The 21,769-nt window shown below is 40.9% G+C and overlaps 10 protein-coding genes across 10 annotated transcripts; 6 read left to right on the forward strand and 4 right to left on the reverse strand.

Moving 5' to 3' along the window:
- Positions 1–200: 200 nt before the first annotated feature.
- On the forward strand, positions 201–1,514 carry BEWA_013570 (hypothetical protein; the record flags this gene model as incomplete). Its single annotated transcript, XM_004832193.1, has 1 exon — positions 201–1,514. The coding sequence occupies one exon, from the start codon at positions 201–203 to the stop codon at positions 1,512–1,514; it is 1,314 nt and encodes a 437-aa protein (XP_004832250.1).
- Positions 1,515–1,953: 439 nt separating this feature from the next.
- Positions 1,954–3,663, reverse strand: BEWA_013580 (hypothetical protein; the record flags this gene model as incomplete). Its single annotated transcript, XM_004832194.1, has 1 exon — positions 1,954–3,663. One exon carries the CDS (start codon positions 3,661–3,663, stop codon positions 1,954–1,956), a length of 1,710 nt encoding a protein of 569 aa, XP_004832251.1.
- An 870-nt stretch (positions 3,664–4,533) lies between these two features.
- Positions 4,534–5,646, reverse strand: BEWA_013590 (signal peptide containing protein; the record flags this gene model as incomplete). Its single annotated transcript, XM_004832195.1, has 1 exon — positions 4,534–5,646. One exon carries the CDS (start codon positions 5,644–5,646, stop codon positions 4,534–4,536), a length of 1,113 nt encoding a protein of 370 aa, XP_004832252.1.
- A 522-nt stretch (positions 5,647–6,168) lies between these two features.
- BEWA_013600 (hypothetical protein) lies at positions 6,169–6,417 on the reverse strand (the record flags this gene model as incomplete). The annotated part of the gene is made up of 2 exons (XM_004832196.1): positions 6,169–6,271; positions 6,299–6,417. 2 exons carry the CDS (start codon positions 6,415–6,417, stop codon positions 6,169–6,171), a joined length of 222 nt encoding a protein of 73 aa, XP_004832253.1.
- Positions 6,418–8,137: 1,720 nt separating this feature from the next.
- Positions 8,138–10,649, forward strand: BEWA_013610 (40S ribosomal protein S4, putative; the record flags this gene model as incomplete). Its single annotated transcript, XM_004832197.1, has 4 exons — positions 8,138–8,271; positions 8,334–8,441; positions 10,231–10,385; positions 10,495–10,649. 4 exons carry the CDS (start codon positions 8,138–8,140, stop codon positions 10,647–10,649), a joined length of 552 nt encoding a protein of 183 aa, XP_004832254.1.
- Positions 10,650–11,644: 995 nt separating this feature from the next.
- Positions 11,645–11,848, forward strand: BEWA_013620 (40S ribosomal protein S28, putative; the record flags this gene model as incomplete). Its single annotated transcript, XM_004832198.1, has 1 exon — positions 11,645–11,848. One exon carries the CDS (start codon positions 11,645–11,647, stop codon positions 11,846–11,848), a length of 204 nt encoding a protein of 67 aa, XP_004832255.1.
- An 842-nt stretch (positions 11,849–12,690) lies between these two features.
- BEWA_013630 (signal peptide containing protein) lies at positions 12,691–13,176 on the forward strand (the record flags this gene model as incomplete). The annotated part of the gene is made up of 1 exon (XM_004832199.1): positions 12,691–13,176. The coding sequence occupies one exon, from the start codon at positions 12,691–12,693 to the stop codon at positions 13,174–13,176; it is 486 nt and encodes a 161-aa protein (XP_004832256.1).
- Positions 13,177–13,726: 550 nt separating this feature from the next.
- Positions 13,727–14,560, forward strand: BEWA_013640 (hypothetical protein; the record flags this gene model as incomplete). The annotated part of the gene is made up of 1 exon (XM_004832200.1): positions 13,727–14,560. The coding sequence occupies one exon, from the start codon at positions 13,727–13,729 to the stop codon at positions 14,558–14,560; it is 834 nt and encodes a 277-aa protein (XP_004832257.1).
- Positions 14,561–14,859: 299 nt separating this feature from the next.
- BEWA_013650 (MORN repeat domain containing protein) lies at positions 14,860–17,915 on the reverse strand (the record flags this gene model as incomplete). Its single annotated transcript, XM_004832201.1, has 3 exons — positions 17,711–17,915; positions 17,416–17,624; positions 14,860–15,798 (listed from the first exon to the last, which is right to left on the reverse strand). Exons 1-3 carry the CDS (start codon positions 17,805–17,807, stop codon positions 14,860–14,862), a joined length of 1,245 nt encoding a protein of 414 aa, XP_004832258.1. The 5' UTR covers positions 17,808–17,915.
- A 928-nt stretch (positions 17,916–18,843) lies between these two features.
- On the forward strand, positions 18,844–21,756 carry BEWA_013660 (conserved hypothetical protein; the record flags this gene model as incomplete). The annotated part of the gene is made up of 2 exons (XM_004832202.1): positions 18,844–19,637; positions 21,543–21,756. 2 exons carry the CDS (start codon positions 18,844–18,846, stop codon positions 21,754–21,756), a joined length of 1,008 nt encoding a protein of 335 aa, XP_004832259.1.
- Between the last annotated feature and the right edge of the window lie 13 nt (positions 21,757–21,769).

Here is a 21,769-nt window from a genome sequence, read left to right on the forward strand (position 1 = left end):
GTGATCTCAATGCAGTATAGGAACTTATGTATTCACCTTGAACAAATGAATTGTCAATTATGGATTATGTAAATGTAGTATGACAGTTGTAGGATGGTGTTATTCCAAAAGAAACAGGAAATATCTAAGATTAGACTAGTAAGAGGAGACCGTAATGTCTAAGGACTTCTGAGCATCACAGTCTATATGCCATATCAACAATGGCAGAGGACCAACCACAATTAACCGTTAAGCTAGCAAACAACCCACCTAATGGAGATAATGCAGAGTACACAGAAAGTGGTAATACTATTCAAGTCAAAAGATGTCATTATCCTCCTGACAAACAATCTGCTGCGAACTTTTACGAGTACAAACATACCCTAAAAGATTCTGGAGCACAAAAATTCACACTCCAAAAAGTACTAGGCGATAATGGTAAGCTTATTCAAATAATTTTTCCTAAACAACAAGACAGTATTCCCAATGTCTTATCTGTTTCAGCTTATTACTGGAAACATGAAAAGGGCGGTGGTCATACGCCTACTAAGGTTCTCATGATAGGAGTTACCACAACCGGTACTAAGGATGAAACTAAAGCTGCTGGTGATGATAATACAACTACCTATTATGCCAAGAGGGGTGGTGATCCTAAATGGCATCGATTTACTTTCGGTTCTAACCTCTCAGAAGAACAAGTTGAGGCTCAGCTTGATTACCGTAACTGTCACCATAACAGAGCGGTAACTATTAATCTTTACTTTGTTGTATCTCAGAACGGTCCCAGTGATGGAAAAGGAAATAAATATTGTTGCTATTATCATTACCATAGAGGTGCTGAAAAGGTGACTGTTGAGCAAAAGACAGTTTCCTGTAATACACATCGCACAAGCCCTATTCCATACTTAAAACACACTATTACAGATGGCAAATATAGTCTTGCAGCTATAAAGTTCGATAGTGGTGGGCGTAATGGTAAAAGGAAGAGTATAACGTTAAATGGAGCACAATTTCCCATTTCCGGTGTACAGAGTGTCTCTGCACTTTACTGCAAAGATGGTATTCCAAAAGTGATATATGTTGAAGGTGGAACTGATGGAGTTAATGGTAAGTGGTTTAAGAAAGATAATGGTAGTAGAGAATGGACACCAGTTACAAACCTCCAAGGTAAAACACCGGAAACCATTAATAACTCTAGTGATGGCAAATATGAAGAACTTGTGAAGACACTGACAGGTACAGGCATTGGACATGCTCATTCTTCTGTTACTAATTCTCTATTAGCACATTCTGTTAATACAATTACTACTACCTTTCCCCCTCTTAACTTTCTCCATTTATTTTCTGAAGAGACTGCATCTCAACTTCAACTAGTCTCTTCTGATGATGAATCTGAAGGTAATGGACTTGGTCCAGGAGATAATACCACTGCCATAATAGCAGGAACCGTTGGTGGGGGAATAGGGACGGGACTTGTTGGTGTTGGTATATGGAAGGGCCCCGCTATACTTGCACGACTAATCGCTCGCCTGTAATACTCATCTACCCTTGGCAGTAGAGACTCTCCCTCTTCACCACTCTCTTGTTGGTATACTGGAATGCCAGAATCCATATGACCTTTTAGAGTCTATGACCTTAACTACTGGTATACTCCATTACTCGTCTTGTTATAAAGGTGCATGTCTTGAGAGTACTTATAGAGAGACTAAGGAAGGGATCCTCACAACTAACATGAAACAAAAACAATCCAACAAATTAAGACCAACTACTCAGTATCCATTCACATCAACAAGATAATAATCTCAAAATAAATCTTGAAAGATCTGTACGGAGTAGACAGATACATCATGTACATAACTGGTTATGTGATACGGATTTGTTGGCCTCCTATTTCTTAGAACGTGGTGTCTATTTTCAACTGATACCGCTCATATTTTGGCATTTCTTAGAACATACGAGACCCATATACAACCATCATATTTGACGTACCCAGGGATCCCTTTTAAAGCTCTTATAGAGTTTCCATCCTGCGAAACCAGCTGCGCCTGATCCACCAAAAACACCTGAGGATATTTTAAAGATTGCCAATAACCCTAGAGGAGCAGATTCAGTACCAATTTGTTCAGGTTCAGGAGTATCTCCACCATAGCTTTGATCATCTTGAAGAGCTCCAGTTTCTCCATCTCCTGGTAGACTAGTATAATCAACAGAGTCTGGTCCAGCACCTTTGTCAGTTCCAGTATGAGAATTATTTTGGCTAGATAGATCAGAATCAGATTGTTTATAAGAGTCAGTAGGTGTATCAACGTCATTTTGTGTTTTTGTAGCTTTTTCTTGGGGTGGAAGGGCCACTGCAGAATTTTGAGATTCTTGAGTTTGTTCAACTTCAGCTACACCATTAGCACCTAGAACACGGAAAACTTGATTATCAGCATAAGTAACTTCTATTGCTTTATGCCCATCTTCAGTAATAAGAGTAGTCTGAGTAGTAGTATGATCATCAGTTAGACTGTTAACAGCAGGATGAATAGAGGGGGGAAGAGCTTCTCCTCTAAATCCTTCAGGTAGAGTATATTTGGCTCCAAATACAGATATACCGGAATTGTAACTACACCTTGAATAGTTGGCACAACCAGTACCACTTAATACATCCACAAGTGCGTTCCAGTAGGTACATTTATTGTTAGAAATGTTTTCTGGTGTTATGCCAGGGAGCCTACCAGAAACTTCTTCCCACGTATTTTTATTACTAGTAGGTTTTTTAAACCACTTATTCCTAACCTCCCGAGGTCCATCTTTGATGTAAATCAGTACTGGATTCATACTGCCGTTGCAGTAGAATGCATAGGCACTAACAGGATCATAAGTTGGGAAGGATAGTCCAGAAAGGCGTATGTACTTCCTAGTATTAGCACCCTCTTTGTAATATATACCGGCCAGTTTGGAACTACTTTCAATGGAGTGTTTATAAGCTGCAATATGACTTGAGGTATGACCCGGCTCGTTACAAGAAACTCCATTTCGTTCAACAGAGATTCTACCCTCACCCTTCTTTTCGTGCTCTTCACAGCAATATCTCTGCTGATCCGTACAACTTATGGTAGATATATTGTTAGAATTTGTAAAAGATATATCAAAGGTAGCTGCTTTGTGGTATTTACAAGTTAGATCGTCTAGTTTTTTAGCAAGATGTTCAGTAGGATGACCTTTATAATCGTAAAATCCAGATTCAGTCGTTGTGCCAAAAACATCCCAGTCAGCGCTGGGCAGTTGATCAAATATCCCAGGGTTACTACTATTACTATTACCATTCCTCCCATAGTGCTTTGTTTCTATCCCGCTACTACCCTTGACAGTTATTCCAATAAGAAGCGGTTTCTTTCTATGACTTTTGTCTTTATTCCAGTAGTATACGGATACATTCATAACATCTTGAATCTCTTGATAGCCATTAAGTTCTAAGTTCTCACCATTAGGTATACTAGTATATAGGGTAAATATTTTCCCACCAGGAACAGTGTGAGTATATTTGGTAAAGTTACTGACATTAGGGATAGCCACCTTTTTGGTTTCTGGGTTATATCTATCACTATCATTCCTATAATAGCACAGTACATTATCCTCTGGCTCTTTGGGGAAGTCTAATACCAGGACATCCCATTCATCTCTATACTCATTGATCATCCTCCACCATAAGGGGTACCTTCAGCCTTGCAACATCCATCAGTCTTCCAAATGCTACCGTACTGGGAAGCATATTCATTGGTACTCCCAGTTTAATGTACCATGGTACTATCCTTGTGGAGTGTTAATATCCCATTCATCCTCCCTCACAACTAGCTCACAGTCAGAGAGACTATCCACAGAATAAGATGAGTAGGTATCAACACGGTTTTCAGTAGTACAATCAACACTCACGTCAGTAGAAATTAGTTCGTCTATCCAATCATCAACTTTCTTCATCCTTGGTAGCCATGACCAGAGAATGTTGCATGCAGGTTTGGTAGAGGTCACCATGATTTACTGGATCGATCAGATGAATGAACTTAATGTACCAAATGAGAGTATTGAGCTGTATCCTCTATGGTATACCACTAGACTACGTCAAGGAAGTGCCTACTTTAGACATTATGGCTCCTCCAGATAAATTTCCATGAGCATAATGACTTCAGGGAGTAGCCTAAACATGGTAGACATACCTGAAAGTGTCCTCAGAGGTCCATCTAGATCGTTCTGTGACATAATCTTTAGGATGAAGCAAGTTTATCGAGTAAACGTATCTAAAAACCTGTATAATGAGCAAATACAATGATAAACAAATTACAGTTTATGCTAGGTACCATCTCTTGACCTTTTTGAAAATGTATTGGCATCCAAAATGTTCGCTAGGTACTCCAAAGCAGCTTTGTTGTGAGTCATTCTGCTCTGAAGTAAATGTACAAGATGGACATTAGCAATGTAAATGTATACTACAAGCGGTCTTCCGTAGATGAATCACGGATTTGAGATGGAAACCTCTATACTACATTTAAAATTGTTAAACTACTATTACTACTACTGCATTCTCTCAAGTCTTTCTTCAAATTCATATTTTTTCAGAGTACTCCATCCAGAGCCCTCATCCTCAAAATAGTGGAGTTTAATCTTGTAATTTTGCTCAGTGTGTATTCTCAGCAGTCTATAGCCATTATCGGAATAGAGCTCACAGAGGTAGCAAACGGTGTCGTGATCAGCATTCCATAGGCCAGCTGACCCATCCACAACCTTTTCTATGAGATTGCCAGGCTTGGAGGAGTAATAGTGGATGGTTATGCCCTCGACAACGGATTTGGTGAGCCTAAATTTACCGTTACCTTTTACAGAGGAAATATCCAGAGTAAAGCCTGTTGGTGGACCCGTGCATGTTTTCAGAGCGGCAATTTCCCGAGCATATTCAGTTATTGATCTCGACCAACCTGGCCCGCCTACACCAAAATATCCCGCCTTTTCCTTGTATTTAAATATTTCCCGGTACACAGTCATATCATATATATTGACCAGTATCATGGCAGTGGCAGTACCCTTGAGAAATGTTATGCAATAACCACACTTCCCTGGAGTCTTATATCCCTTTTCATCCGCAACAACCCTAGATGCTATCCATACATCCTGCCCATTATACTTTACCCTCTTTACATCTTCCCTGTGATCGACAATGTAAACCCTTGCAGGCGCTCCAGCAATGTCGACGTCTAGTACCTTGTAGCGGGGATCCTTAAGACAAGCAAGGTCCACTGTTCTTGGATCTTTTGGGGGACTGAAATCAGGCTGTCTGGCATAGTCGGCTAATTGAGTATCTACTTCCTCTGAAGAAGCTTCACTAAAAAGTGCCACATCTTCTACCTTTTCATCACTGTATCTAAGAGCCAAAGGCAGTGTGTACTCTACTTCATAGATGGTTCCGTTGGCAAGATCCCAGACCAGTCTCTTCCCAGTCCATGCAGAAGATTCGTGCCCATCCACCCCCTCTACGAGATAAGTGGTCACAATCTCATCCTCTACATAGTCGTCTAGAACCTCGATAACCAGTCTGTCGGTGGGAACTCTGGACCTCTTGCAATGGCAGAGTCCCAGTAGACAGGATGTCAGAAGAACGGAAAAGACCTTCATCTTCCCTCCAACATTCATCCATTAGGGTACACCATGAGATGTTTGACGAGGCTGTAGTGCATAAGCCCCGTAAGATGTGGAGAAGATGAGTGGAAGAATGAAGAGGAAGAAGAATAGACAGAATCCATGGGGTGGAGGAAGAGATTGTAACTTGTAGCTCAAGAAACCAAAATTCGAGCGTAGCTAGCTCAACAAGACCACTTTTCTACAAATAGCTCACAAACTTTACCTTTTAAGGGTCTTCAGAGGTTTTGGCTACGGCAAGATCCCCTCCTTTGGTTCAACATGGGAATAACCTACTCTAAGCCTCCATTCATTATTCTTCAGGGTATAATGGTAGCCAAATGGTAAGAAATGAAGGTAGGTATGCTCGTTTTCGCCAGTGGTAGGGGAGTATACTGCATTATAGATAAGTTTGCCCATAGGCATTGCCTATGGAGACATACTATACAGTAGAGTCATTATTTGGAATGTTTAGGCTGAGGAAATGATGATCCAGACATTTTCATTTCCACTATCTTCCTATCATGGTCTTTCTTATCACTTGGGGACCCATTCATCATTGACATTCTTTTCAAATTGTTTAGTCTTAGTACTCTTACCATCATTTATCTTAATGTCAATATGTGAGAAATCTCCTCCCCTGTATGTGAATTTTGCAGATACAAACTTTTCCTCTCCGGATGCCTTCCACAATTCCTTATCAGCTTCAACAACGGATGTGACATTAAAACCACTTTTGGGAGTATACTCCTCGATAGTTAGTCCCCTATGTCTCTTTGTACTCATCTTCACTTTGGAATTATCAGGTTTTGCGAGGTTCAAAGCGGTGGGAGTAGAAGGTTTAGGTGGAGTACTAGTAACTTGAGGAGGATCATTGTCATTCGTTTTACTTCCTCCACTGCAACAAGAAAAACAACCGAGTAAACCTGCACTGCATATTCTCAGTACGCATAGTATCCACAGTACTACAAAGATTCTCATTTTACGATAAAACAGTTCTGTCTACCTTGAGCAATCCTTCCTTTGTCCCTTTATCTGGGGTGAAGAAGGGATTCTCTGGAAAAGGAGGATTTGCAAAAGTTCTCAGTACGATTTTTTGCGCTGATAAATATCACTAAAATGGTGATTTATACCTGTTATATGAGCACCCTTGTAGTGGGATGAGGCTACTCAATCGCTCTCTGTAGCAGTCGCGGAGATTAATAGCGGTGGTTATTCCCTGAACTTAGAAACTTTAGGATGCGTTATAAAACTCCTATTAACCTTTAAATTTCTTTAGTGTTGTACTGAGTTATATTGATCATTATTCTGGAAAGTTTGGTAGGCTATTTACGCCCATTATTCTCTTTGATTCTCACCTTACAGAGTTATTCTGGGTTTAAATTCGGTGTACAATCTTCCTTCATATTCATGGCTATATTTGCTGAAAAGCCAAAATTCTTACGCAAGGGTTCCTAATAGACAATGAGCTGAGCGTCTCTGTCGCTGGGTTTCTCCAGTTATCTCACTTCGTTATGCCTTATAACCCACTATTTACATTCCTATATAGAGCTAAAAATGTATACTGTGAGATAATTCCAGCTATATATAAAACTAGCGTAGATGGGAACAAAGTATCCCATGAAGACTACTCTCCTACTATGCACTAAAAAGGGCTGTTTGAGACCTGTCACATTTTTACAACATTCTCTTGTTTATATAGAGGTCTATTACGCTTAGTTATATCCAATTGGTCCCGCCAATACCGCTGCATGCAAGCTTAAACTCCAACTGCCACAACTCTCTTCAGCGTCATTATAAAGTTTATTCTGCACAGTATGCAGAAACTTCCAATAGAACCACCATTATTACCATATAATAAAGATGATTAAAGCCGCATATTTGCACAATTGAGGCACAGTTAGCCGTTAAAACGAGGATCTAGTATGACACTCCTTTAACATATGTTCTGGGCCACCTATAGCTACATAGACATTATACCACCGTATTTTCCCTTTTACCATAACTATAAATTCTACAAAAATTTTTACAGAAGAAGCTGAGCTCTGCTTACGCCAAAAACGTTGAGGGAGTGTGAAGAAGAGACCTCCATTATATCCACTCCTGACCATGATATTAGGCCAAAAATGGGCACAAGAGGAGATGGTAACATTAAACTGTAGAGGATAAAAAATTGAAATTTAAAAGTGACGGAAACTCTGCATTTGGGGACAACAAAATCCACACAACATGGCCACCCACTCCGTGGTCCAAAATCTCATTTTCTGTCCGTATTTTAACCACAAACTCTTGTCTTTCATAATTTGAAATATTTTTGTGTATAAAATCTGGGCAAATAGTTGCAGTTTAGCCAGTAATCTGCCCATTTGTCTATAAAAGGCTTTACATGCCATTTATTCCCTAAATTTCAGCCAAACAAACACAGTATGTACCTTTAACGAGCTGTTTAACTTTTAAAACTATCGAAATATCGCAATCGGTTCTTTAAATTGCCAATAGACGGAAAATGAGAGAGCTCAAGTATCATGAGCGGAAGCTCTTGAAAAAGACAAACTTTTTCGACTGGAAGAGCGAAGATACGCACAGAGAGACCAAGATACTGAGGCGGTACATGATCCAGGAGCCAGAGGACTACCACAAGTAGGTCAAGGAGTTCCCGTCTCTCTCCATTTGTCTTTTTCATGACGACATTTACCCTTTAGGTACAACAAACTGGTCGGAAACATTACAAAGCTGACAAACGAGCTCAGAAAGCTGCCGGAAGATGACCCGTTTAGGATCAAAATGACGGATGCCCTGCTGGAAAAATTGTAAGTTTAAATGGTATATTCGAGTTGAGTGTGGATGAATGGTTGTCTAGGGAGTATGCTAGTCATTCATACTGGTCATTCTGCTCACACCAGTTGAGACATCAATGGATTAGTATTATGGAAGATAGTATGGAGTTAGAGACACTAGTGGAGGAACTAGTGTAGTATACTGGTGAGTGAAGATGGAGGATGACCCAGGATCAAACTGTAGATATTGACATTGGACACAGCCCTGATATACTTAATCCAACTGAGACAACAAATAAATATACATATCAATATGGCGGTAATTCTAAGACTGATGTAACTGTCACTGAGACCAAAAATCCTAGAGGTTTGGAAGGATATATAAAATGTGAGCACGAGCCAAACAGTGGTACTACAATTGGGGCTATAAAGTATAAAAATCATGGTACTAATGGATTGTCTGGTGCTGTAACTCATACAACAGTAACTGTTTTTTACTGGGCTGGAGATGCTGGTTACACAAATCCTCTACTTGTTAAACTAGGAAATGAAGAAAAATACTATGTCACCAATGATAATAATAGTAGTACTAACTGGCATGATTCAGGCAGCTATTTTAAACAACATGGTCTTCTAGGCTCTCTTAATGAGCGGAACTGTGCAAGAAACAAAGCTCATCATCTTGACCTCTCACAAACTCATACCGATAAAAATAATTATAAGTGTTTAATGTCAACGTGCAACGTAGAAATTTCTGTACAACCAAAGACATCCTCAGGATACTCTAATTATTGGCACCAGATAAATGGAGGTTCTATTTACTCCATCTCAAAATTTTTTGTTGGAAACGTAGAACAGAGAGGAATACCCGTTTTAAAGGATATCAATGGAATTAGTGTATACTTTTATCCTCAGTCTTCTGGAAGTCCTTTGCTTTTGTACATCTCCACTCCAGTAAGTAAATGGTTTAGTAGGTATATTGGGGATAATGAATGGAAGAATGAAGATAGCTTAATTCAAGCTCCTATTATTGAAGGTAAAATTCCTTCCAATATTCAGAACCTTCTCCAGAAACTCTCCACCCCAACAGTTACAATAGATCTTTCCCAGTCAGGTTCATACAGCCCTGTTGGAAACACTCTTAAGTTTTCTGTTACTAGAAATGAGAATCCTTCTGGTTCTGGCTTCTATAAAATTACATATATTGAATCATCAAATCAACCATTCAAAGTCAAGAGTGTTAAACATGGTAACAGTACTATTTTAAAAGGTATAACTTCTGAAGAACCCCTTGAGAGTGTAACGGCATACTACTCTGGAAACAATTCCTCAGATGAGAAGAAACTTTTATTGGTAGGACTACTGAGAAAAAACGGTGATAAGAGACACGTATATTATAGCAGACCAATTGTTTCTGGATATTCATGGACAAAGCTTGTTCGATCTGATGGAGAGGAAACTACTCAACTAATTGATTTCAAGGAAATGCTAGATAAACTTAAGAAGGTACACATTCCAGATCCACCTAATGCAAGTTCTTCACTTCCTCTTGCACTTACAGATACCCTAAAGATCGGTGGAAGTAGTCTAACAACGGCTGGTTTGGGTGGTCTTGCCGTATGGAAGGGACCCTCTATACTTGCACGACTAATTGCTCGTCTGTAGTACTCCCCTCTAGACTACTCTCTTGTTGGTATACTGGAATGCTAGGACTTGTGCAGACATACAACAATAGAGCAATCTTACTACTCATACTTTCCCATCATACATCTTCACTCTCATACCAACATTCTACCTTTCACCCATCACATACACTATACAGGTACCAAATGGGAATCATCTCTCTGAGGTCAAACTTGGAGGTCTGCGAAAAGATTTCCGCCTCGACGTTTTGCAGAAGGAGGCTGGCAGTCGTGCTGGTCCAACGCAAATTTTGCGAGCACCTCAAACAAGCCATTACCTACATCGAACAAGGACGTTGGTTTTTTCATGTCTACGTAGTCTATAGTACTGCCTCCATGTACGCTTTTAGGGCACGGTTCCATGCGCCACTTCATCCATTAACAAGCATATACCTATTATGCAGATGTCCAGGTCGGAATGGAGGTGATAAATAACCCAGCGTACCACGTGACGAGGGCGATGGAGGACCACATTACCTGGTCCCAGGGCTCCAAGATTCGGGAAAAGATTGCGAGCTTTTCCGGCGTTACCGACGACTTTGAGCTTCTCGGTAACTAGATTATCCCATGGTGTCACCATACCAGACTTAACTTGTAGTAGCTTCATCTTTCATTCTGTACCCCTAGGAATGTCTGGTTCTCGGAGAATAGTAGCCCAGGCTGGAGCAGTAACCGGCCAAACTCCGACCACACTTGGTGGTGGACTGAGTCGCAGGATGGTATCCCGGCCTGCTAACCCATAAAGAGACGTTCTTCCCCCGGGAGGATGAAAAAAGGAAGAGCGACTTCCGGGATGAATGTGAACCCAAGGGGAAGAACGTCTCTTTATGAAAGTACCATCAACGATCCTGGAAAGTTTGGGGGCGAAACGACGGCCGGAAACGGTAGCTGGTCCGGGCCCCTCCGCTGTGTAGCGTTTGGCGTCCCCACCCCGAGTCCCCCATTGGCGTCTGACCTTCCGGCTGCCAATTTCCAACGTATCGCCAAGTTGAATTAAACTTTTGATTTTTTAAAAAATTTCAAGACAACAACGCCGTTTTAAGGGTTTAACCGACCGTTGGCTCGAAAACTGACTGGTGAGTGCAAAATGATGTTTTGAGTGGCGAAATGAGTTGCAAATTGGCGATTTTCATGTCCCCGGCGGACAATCTGGGAGCCTTTGGCAAGAGGCCTGTGGTACATGACCGATCTCGCTGGATCCAGGGAGGTGGTGCCCCGAGGTCAGCCTCTGGGTGTACTGTCCTCTGTACGGCCTTGTTCCGTCCACAAGCTCCTGGCTTTTATGGTACTCCAATGGATGAGGCAGTGTGGAGCTATGGGAGCTGCTGGATCAGCCATAGTGGCCACTACTTGGCCCATTCTCTCCTCCATTATTACCGTCTCTGCAGAGCTACATGGGCTCCCAGAGATCGCCATAGAGCTCCTGTTAGTCGCTCTAGTCTCTCATTCTTCGGGACTCCGTCTAACGACGGCGTTCGCTACTCCGTAGCTCGCATTCATTCAGCTACGCTCCATTCACATAATACACATTCATTCAGGATTTAAATAGCGAAAATGGAACAACCAAAGTTGGCAAAGGTCAATAAGATTTTGGGACGTACTGGCAGCCGTGGTGGTGTCATCCAGGTCCGCGTCGACTTCATGGGTGAGACCGGCTGGGAGGGCCGTACTTTGATCAGAAACGTCAAGGGCCCAGTTAGAGAAGGCGACATTTTGGCTCTCTTGGAAACCGAAAGAGAAGCCAGGAGGTTGCGCTGAGTAACTAGTTGACTTGCGTTTTACTTTTTATTAGTGAGTATATAGGTGTGCAGGGACAGCGGTGGTTAATTTGCCGACTAGTGGGCTCGTTCCGTGGTTGCCCGGATCATTCGTTTATGCTATACTGTGCCAACCCATCAAATTTATGAGTGTAGTTATGGTGTATACATTCTTGGAATACCACAAGGGTGGTCTGGGTGTATGGGTATTGATAACATCAGAGTATCCTTACCGGAAGATTCTGCATGCACACCCCATTGGAAGAGGTGTGTAGTGTGAAGAATGGGATGTAGTATAGATGAGGGAAGCTTCTGATGAGGATGGCTCTGTTTACTACTTTGTCCCAGGAATAATGGTAAGGGTAATGAGTGATGTGTTTATAAAGTGTCTCAGAATGATGTTACAAATGTGTCCAGAGATAACCTTAAAGATCTGCTGGAGACTTAAAATGCATGGAACATTCCAAACAATAAATCTACTAATGAGGGAGAAAACAGATTCAGACAATCATGTTACCATCACCGGTCCATATCTTTTTGTGGAAGTTTTATAGAGCCAAGAACTCTGGAAGAATGCTCTCAAATTATGACCTTCCCAGTAACAGGTTGCCTAATCTCCTACTCAGGCATTTCTAATCCCAACAAGAACAAGTCTAAGTCCTCCAGTAGCAACTACCCCGAACTTGGGAACTTGGAAAATGACATACATTCCAATTTGAGACCTAATGATCCATCCGGTTGACTGGAATGCGTGCCTATTATCGGGAATAAAATCCTGATGCCCCAGATGAATGTTTCTTCTTCCGAATTTTATAGAAAAAAGTACAGTCATTAAGTTATAAGATGAAGTTCATTTCTCTGTTCTACTTGGCGTTTATAGCAAAGTTTTGTGGCGTAAATTGTTTTTGTAGAGGAGATATTACAGATGGTGAAGCACTTGACCTCTCTAGTCCAGACCCGTCAAAAGTAGGTGTAAAGGAAGAAGTTAAGGATGGCATAAAATGGAAGGTCTTTACTCCCAAGAAGGACGTGAAGTTTACCTCATTCAGTGAGGGAAGAGTAGAAGTAGGAAATATAAAGACTGAGTTTAAAAAGCTAAGAATCTCATTGGATTCACCAACTCCCATTGCATATGTAGAATATAAAGGTTGTGTATCTATAAAGTACTTTAAAAAGGTTAATGGAGCCTGGGAGGAGACCACTTATGATTATGTCAGCAGGAAAGTAAATGAAATCAAGAATAATAAAACAGAGAAAGCGAATGAAGAAGCGGTAAATGCAGATGATACTTTTGGCAATCTGGAAGATGGCAAAGAATCTGAAGAGTAGCTACAACAAATCATCATAACTCTTATAACATCCATATAAACGTTCCACATGAGTCAGTTGAGTTCTCAGGAAACCATCCATAGATCCTTTTAGTAAAACCTTGTATCCAGTCCATCCAATGGTTAAAAGACAAACTGGAAGATTCCTGGGAGGTCTTGGCATTAATAACTTCACTAATCTTAAGGATAATCACTCTAAATTTAGTGAACCCCTTAAGACTAAACTCTACCCTGATCACAACAACTGACTATCGGAAGGTTCTGCTGAGTTTCCTCCGTAAATACCCTCTTGTTGTGTTCCATACCTTTAGCTCTTTTCCATAATTTTTCTGGTTGTATGTACCGCAATTAATCCAATCAAAGATTGACTTGTAAACTGTTGTGCATGTAAAAAACCCCCATCGTATTTTTGCCAATCTTGGGTAAATCAGCAAAATTTGTAATGTGTATAATAGACATTGGACCATACATGTGTACAGTTGATTTAGAAAAATATAAATTTAATGTATAAGGAATTAGACATGAACAGAGTTTAAAGGACAAGGAGGAAAATGGCAAGTCATTGTTCCTTTAGTCTGATTCCAATTTACAGTTTTGGGACTGTTGACATTTCTCTTGCCAAACATGGTGACAAGTACGATCATGAATGTGGTAGGAAAATAACTATCGAGGGGGAATCTCCGGTCAGCAGTCCTGCAGGTCTTACCGGCTACAAGAAATACAGTCACATATTCACTGGCCAATACTTTTATTTGGGGGAGATAAAATACAAATCAAAGGAGCAAAATGGATTTTGGGGGATTAGAGATAAAAAGTACACTGGGGTAGACGTATATTATCTCACTTCTGACCATGACAACAACTCTCCCCTTCTCATTACTCTTTCTCCTGGAGGACAAGCATATACGAAAACCGCAGGAAACACATGGAAGGAGGTAAAAGATATTCCAAAAGGTGGTAACTATGGATATAGAATCAAGGAACTCCTCCAAAAGATTAAACATCCACCCACCACAATCGTAAAGACTCCCGCTCCACCTACAAATCCCACTCAAACAGAAAGTAAGGAAAAACCTACTACACAAAATGCCCCTAAAAAGGATGCAAACGATGAAAAAACTAAAGATAAAAAGCCAACTCCTGTACAACACAAACCACCAGAAAAACCCAAAACAGAGAACAAGCCAACTAGTAGCGGAAAAGTCGCAGAAAAGGTGCCATTGATTTCCAAAACATCCTCTGGAAATCCCCTCTTGGCAGTAGGAATAATCTCTGGAGTAGCTATAACATGCATCATTGTCTACGAGGGAACGATGATCTTCTTTAGTCCAAACAAGGCCTTAATTACCAGACTCATTGGTATGACGACTCCAAAGAAATTATAATTCCTTGTGTACTCTGACATGTAAACATATACACGCGTTGTTACAAATTTAATCCACATTTAGGATCAAAACCCTAGGGGTAAAACAATGCATCTGAATGCAAAGACTCGAAGAGTCCACAAGAACATTATTGATATATGCCTAAACGTTTTTAGTACCTAACTTGGTTACTATAACCTTTTAAAATATTAAAGCAGGGTAGGTAACGTGATCGTCTCCACTATTACTGTATTTGGAAGCACTATTAAAACCTAGATTATTAAAATTTCATCTAGGCATACCTGTGATACTGCCTGTGTCTAATATACATAGTTTCTTGCATTCCCATGCTTGTTACCTTTAGGAAAGGGTTGTTTATGAGTCTTTGGTTTGTGCCACCCCTTGTGTTTTGGGGGCACAAACTCTTCAGATGGATCTGAATCCATAAAATCACTATTATAGTCTTTATACTCAATTGGAATCTCCTTTACTGATAGAGAGACACTGGTATCAGCATAGTTTGAAGTCATGTGTGTTGAATCTTTACCGTCTTCAACTGCGTCATCCATGCTTCCATGCTCTGTGGAAGCATCTGTAAGTTCATTTTCTCCATCAGGTTGTTCCTCCTTATTCCGTTCTCCTTGGGTTGCTGGTGTTTCCGCAGGTACTGCTTCTTCCTCTGGCTGCTCTACCAGGGTATCATCCACATAAAAACCATCAACAACCGTTCCGTCCCGCAATACTGTGCGGAATAGGCCGTTCATCTTGCCATTTTTATATGTTCCCTTCTGACTTACAACTGGACCAATTTTCCACATTGTTGTACCCTTTCCATGTTTTATTCCATTTTTAAAATACCCCTGATAGGATTCTCCGCTGGTCCAGTACATCTTGCCTAGACCTGAAATCCCGTTATTAAAGGATCCTTCATATATAGTTCCGTCCGCCGTTTTAAGTTCACCCTTGCCAAATCTCCTGTTGTTTCTAAAACCACCCATATATACAGAGCCGTCTAGATATCGTTCTACTCCGTATCCCATACGTACTCCGTTTTTCCACATTCCCTCGTACATGTCACCACTGCTATAGTTTAGTATTCCTTTTCCATTCCTTAAACCGTGCTTAAATAGCCCCTTGAATGAATCGCCATTCAGGAATTGCATCTCCCCATGGCCGTGAAATAAATCATTCAAGAAGAAGCCGATATACTGACTTCCGTCAGATACAAAATAGTGACCAAATCCATCGCGATGAGTCCCCTATAGATGAATGTATTAATGAAGAGTATGTGTATTTATGGAAGATAGCAAAGTTTGTTGGTGGTAGATCATGGTGTATTGTATTTGCGCACAAAGAGTAGGATAAAATCCTAATATAATAAAGCCCTAATATTCCAGTATACCAACAAGAGAGTAGTCTAGAGGGGAGTCTATTTGTCCTAGTACTGCCTATTGGCAGGTAGGGAGAGTACATTACAGACGAGCAATTAGAAACGAGACTATAGAAGGCCATTTCCACACAGTAACACCGGTAACCCCTATTCCACCGACACTTGCAATAGATATTCCGGCTATAGCTCCTGGACCAAGTCCATTACCTTGAGATGCTTGCCTTCTCTCAGTTTCAAGTTTCTTCTCTGTTTCAGCAGGCTTTGCGGTAAGTTCTTCACGTTGAACTCCGTTCTGTCCAAGATGTTCTGGGTCAACTTGGGTACATTTTTGCAAGCTGTAGCATCCAAGTTCATTAAGCAGAGCCACAAGTTTTTTAAAATCACCTTCACTAGTACAGTCTGTAGTCTTAGTTAACTTATCTGGTGTTATGTTTAGTTCTATTCGTCTCCAAAGTTTGCCATCATCATTACCTTCTCTTTTATACCAGCCTGCAACACCAGAGTCTGAAGGTGGATCTACATATATGAGTACTGGATCCCTAGTATCAGAGTAAAATAAATCAACTGTAACTTTTCCTGACTGTTTGGTAGGTAAGTTAAGGTCAGGAATATTTACTCTCTTTCTTCTACCGGCATCATTGTACTTGATAGCGGCTACCTTCCATTCACCAGTATTAACTTCATGTTTGAATAATGTAGCAGAGTCACGATGTGTTGAACAGGAAACAGTCTTTTGCTCAACAGAAACCCTCTTAGTATGAGTATTTTCAGGGCAACAATACTTATTACCACTGGGAGTCTTCTTAGAAATTGCCTCAGAATTTTGAAAGGTTAGATTTATGGTAACTGCATTATTGAAATAACAGTTAAGTTCGTCCAGTTTCTCCTCAAGAAGCTCAGCATCCAGAGGATCCGAAAAAGAGGTTCCAAAAACTGGATACCAAGGAGGACCATTAACATTCTTGGCATAGTAAGTAGTGTTATTACCACCACTCTTTTTTGTAATTCCTACTATGAGTGCCTTACCTCCAACCTTCCAAGAATAGGCAGAAACTGATGTGACATTCTGTACATGAATTAGTCCTGAAATGTTAATTCTGTTACCACTGTCATCTGGGATCTCTGCAAGTCTGTATTTCGTTCCATCCCACTCATGAGTATACCTGTAGAAATCCTGCGTAGACCCAGTAGGATAGAAAGATCTTTTGACAGTAACGAGGTTAGTATCTTCGGGATATGTGATAGGATTATCATCATTTGGCTTTTTTGAGAGGTGAATTGTCACTTGTGGTTTGGAGTATGATCCTCCCATTTATCATCTTTGCAGAGATGGCTCATGGTACATCCAGCTACCACATTATCCTCCATACTATCCTTCCCTCATCCTTCCTTAATAGTAACTCATTCATGTCTCAACTGGTGTGAGCAGAATGGTTAGTATGGACATCCTCACCAACAAACTTTGATACCAAAACCCACAACTTACCTTCCACTGTCCAAAGTACACGGATCCGTCTGAGAGTAGTATAGGCGTTCTCTTGGTGCGTCCGTCTTCTGCGTGTATGATTCGGGACGTTTCAAAGCTGGTGACTGGGTGTCCGACGAGATGTGAGACGTAGTCGAGGTCCCACTTGTTCAGAGACTTGAGGCCGAACCCGGAGGTTGCAAATCCCTTGGAGCTGGTAGTGCTGGGCTCTGTAAGTTGTTGTGTTTATGCGTGTGGAACGGCGGTGTTAGACACTTGTGTCCCGGCGCCTTGAGGGGAATTTCTGTACACTTACCTTCGGCCGGTGCCTTTTCCTCTGGCTGCGGCTCCTCTTTTTCTTCCTTTACACTAGAGGCGTTTTTGTGTTCACCCTTTGTGCAAACGGAACCCATCTTTCCCAAATGTGAGAGGAGAGTAGCCCATGAATAGGACTTAAAAAGAGTATTAAAGATGTTTTTAATAAATAAAGAACGCAGGAGGAAAAGTTGCGAATTTAGAAGAAAATGAGCAAGTCACACTGTGGCGTACCCTACCTCATGCAAAGTCGTTTGGTGAGCAAAAGGTACATTCTCGCGCAATCGGTGCTATCCATCGCATTCGCTCTCCCCGGCCCAGCTGTCGCTGTTCCTTCGCCAGGATCAAGGATCAGCGGAGAAAAGGCGAGAATTTTCCTACCAACGGCGACCCCTCAGCCACACTTTGCCACACCCAAAAGCGCAGCCTAAAAGTCCGTACCCTGCCACATTCCTTCCGGTTTCTTGTTTCCCATCTATTTGTGTTTTAATTTTCCTCTTTATTATCTCGTAGTTTGCTCTATTTAGCTACTTTTTCATACTCGCTGTTATACGCCAATTTTAACGAAGCAACGCCAATGTAAGTCGCACCTGTGGCCCGTATATACACTATATCTCCATCTGGATGAGGATTAGCGGCTGGAACGTCAATTTTGAGGCCATGGGGGAGCCCCGGCTGCCCCGTGGACCTTTGCAGGCGAATCTCTGGATATTGCGTATTTTAAACAGATAAAGGGCGCAAGAGATGGATCTATTCTAACAAAACTACCGCAGGTTGACCAACGGTGGTTGTCTATGAGCGTAGCGAGTCACACTGGACAACGTGATGAGTTTTCATAGCATTACTCTCCTCCATGGCCTCAAAATCTCGCTTCTGGCCTCTAAACATCTCTTCATCCTCATTACATTCACTAATAAAACGACGTACAGGCCATTTAAATGGACAATTTGAACTATAAAACGGCCAACCAAGTCGCGATTTACGAGGTGACTTCTCTGAATGCCAAGAGAAAGGTTTTCAAGAGTTACGGACCAACTTTGATCTTGACTACAAAGTCTGACGCTCTAGAGTCGCTCAAGGATAAGCAGAATCACATTTAGCTCTGCAGATTTAAAAAAGATCCATGTCTCTTCAATGGAGAGTGAGGAAAAAAAGAATACCTCCTTCCTCGGCAGATTCTACGATTTTGTAGAGTGCTACCAACGTGAGTTCAAGTATGCCTTTTTGATTGCCTCCTACTATGCCATAAGGAAATTTGTACAAGGGAGAGTCGCAAGTAAGAATGGAGGGGACATCCCAGAGGAATGTCCAGGAATGGATAGCTCCCGCGCAGGAAAATCATCCGCCTGTGAAGGATGTCCAAATCAGAGTGCATGCGCTTCTGGAGAATCGCAGCGTGCAGCCGAGGGGTTAAAGGAGTCTGTTTATAATTCGCTAAGTAATATCGGAGAAGTGCTCTTGGTAATGTCTGGAAAGGGCGGAGTTGGGAAATCGACAATATCTACTCAGCTTGCATTTGCTCTCGAGAAGCAAGGTTTCAGGGTTGGGTTGTTGGATATTGACATTACTGGGCCCAGTATACCAGGAATGACAAATACGCGGGGTCATGAGGTTTATGAATCAGCCTATGGTTGGACCCCGGTTTATATTCAAGATTCGTTGGCGGTAATGTCCATTGGATATTTACTGCAGGACGAAAGGGCTGCAATTATTTGGAGAGGGCCAAAGAAGGACTCGCTTATTAAGCACTTTTTAACGGGAGTGCACTGGGAGACTCTGGATTATCTCGTAGTGGACTGCCCACCCGGTACATCTGATGAACTGATTACCATTGCAAGTTTGCTTGAAAAGTGTAACAAGAGGGCGATTTTGGTAACCACACCGCAAAAACGGTCTGTGGATGACGTTATTAGAAGCGCTCAATTTTGGTAAGTTTTGCACGCTGATTCGGAATTGTGGAGTATCTCTATAAAGTTGGACTTGTGCAAGTGTGCTATGCATCGACTCTAGAATGATAGTCATGGAACCTGATGAAATATAGAGGATATATACAACATTGGAAAATGCACAAGTTGGGAATATATTCCACCTCTTGGAGTACGATGGGAATACCTTTGACGGTGAAATTGGTGTAATATTGCAATATATTTTCTAATAATCATTTGGTTCATCCATCTCCCATCTGTTTATTATCTCTTTCGATGGGGTTTGCAAATATTATTACTCTTCTGTAATAATGCAAAAGGCTTGAATAAAAGTGTTATAAAGGTTAAATAAGCGGGCTTATTAAAATGTGAACCTTATATGATGGTCTCGTGTGATGGGAGTTATCCCTGCACTCTGCATAGTGTGGTTACTAGGGTCATGTTTTTCTGTGGATAATTTTGAAAATATAAATCTAAAAGCAAATTTGTACACTGGAAAAGATTTAAATGGGTTATCTGAGGATATAACCAAAGATTCTCCAAAAAGGTTCACTCTTGACCTTTCAAAGGATCCAGACAGAGACAAGGTATATTTTATGGAAAATAACACCAATGACTTGATATATAAGGCATTTACTTCAAAGGATGGTAATAACTTTGATAGAGTAGCTGAAAATGGTGAAGTAATTTGGGAGAGTGGCAAGGGGGCAGCGGCTGATAAATGCGGAGTATTTGCAGGATATCATAAAAGGGGAATATCGTCTATAGTGTTTTTGTATCTTCAGGGTGGTTTTGAACGTAGGAAACGATATTTTTCCAAGGAAAATGAGGTGTGGATAGAGATTAAAAAGGAGGTTTATAACGAAAAATTGATGAAAATAAAAATTTTTTCCAAAAGGGACAATCTGGAGAAAGATGCCTGGAATAGTAATAATCTATCAGGAAAATGTTCCACACATGCATCTCCCACGGATTATTCTATTAACATCTCTAATCCTGATCCATATGTATCTAAATTTTTCAGATACCATTACAATGATAATCAAATCTTGCTGATAATTGTGCGCGAGTCTGTTCCCATCTCAAGGCTAAAAAATGGCAACGAAAATCTCTGGATTGCTGTCAAGGGGGAGAAGCTTGAATATTCCAGGGTATATTTAAAAAACAATAACCCAGAACTTGTACTCGTTGCAGCTAATATGCATGACTGGATAAGGTATGACTACTATGTAAAGAATGGCGCAAATAAGTGGAATGATACATGTAATTACTCTAAAAGGATTGAGGAGTTAAGAGTGCCCGCAAAATTCAAGGGGACTTTTATCCTAAACATTGCAGATGATAAGGATACTGATGAATGCAGGATCTTTGAGGCAGAATTACTGGGAGTAACTACTAAGCATTTCTTTACAAAACCAGGGTACACTGTTACGGAAGTAGTTGATGGTGGAGTTACTCTATGGACGGCTAGCGGAGAGGAAAAGTGTATATCGTGCTTCCTTAACTATAAAGAACATCACAATTCTCTCCTAGTTCTAGTATTGATTACAGGGAATAAGAAATCTTCAGTGCAATTTGAGAAGATGGATAGTTGCTGGATTGCCATTGTAGAGGATGAATTTTATAAAAAGAGAGACGCAATGTCAGGGAATAAGTTTGTAAAACCTGAAAAGTGCTGTGCTCTCATGAGTATTGTTGCATTGGTTATAAGGGCTATAGAGACCGTTTTAAATACAATCCATTCTCTAGTGAAATGACTGATTGTTATTACGTGGATGGTTTTAGAATCAGATGGTTACAGTTGATGTATACTACGCTCGCACAAGTCTAATTTTATAGACTGCCCATCCTTGTCAAGTGGGCAGTACCACATCCCTATTATACATACTCATTCATTTAAAACTATAGCAAAGATGTAAATATCAAGGTCGCAATGTTGGTGGAGAACATGACGGGATCGGTGTTTGACTCAAATTCTGGAGCGGCTGCCGATTTATGTAAAAGTTTTCACATAAAGAACCACGTAAAAATCCCCTCAAACTCACGTATTACGCAAGCTGGAGAAGCTGGAATCGCATTGGACAATTTTAATCCATTTGAAAAACTCACAAACTTGTTGTAGAAATGCAAGTTTT

Source organism: Theileria equi (assembly GCF_000342415.1).
Source record: "Theileria equi strain WA chromosome 4 map unlocalized gcontig_1105316255033, whole genome shotgun sequence".
Lineage (NCBI taxonomy): Eukaryota > Apicomplexa > Aconoidasida > Piroplasmida > Theileriidae > Theileria > Theileria equi.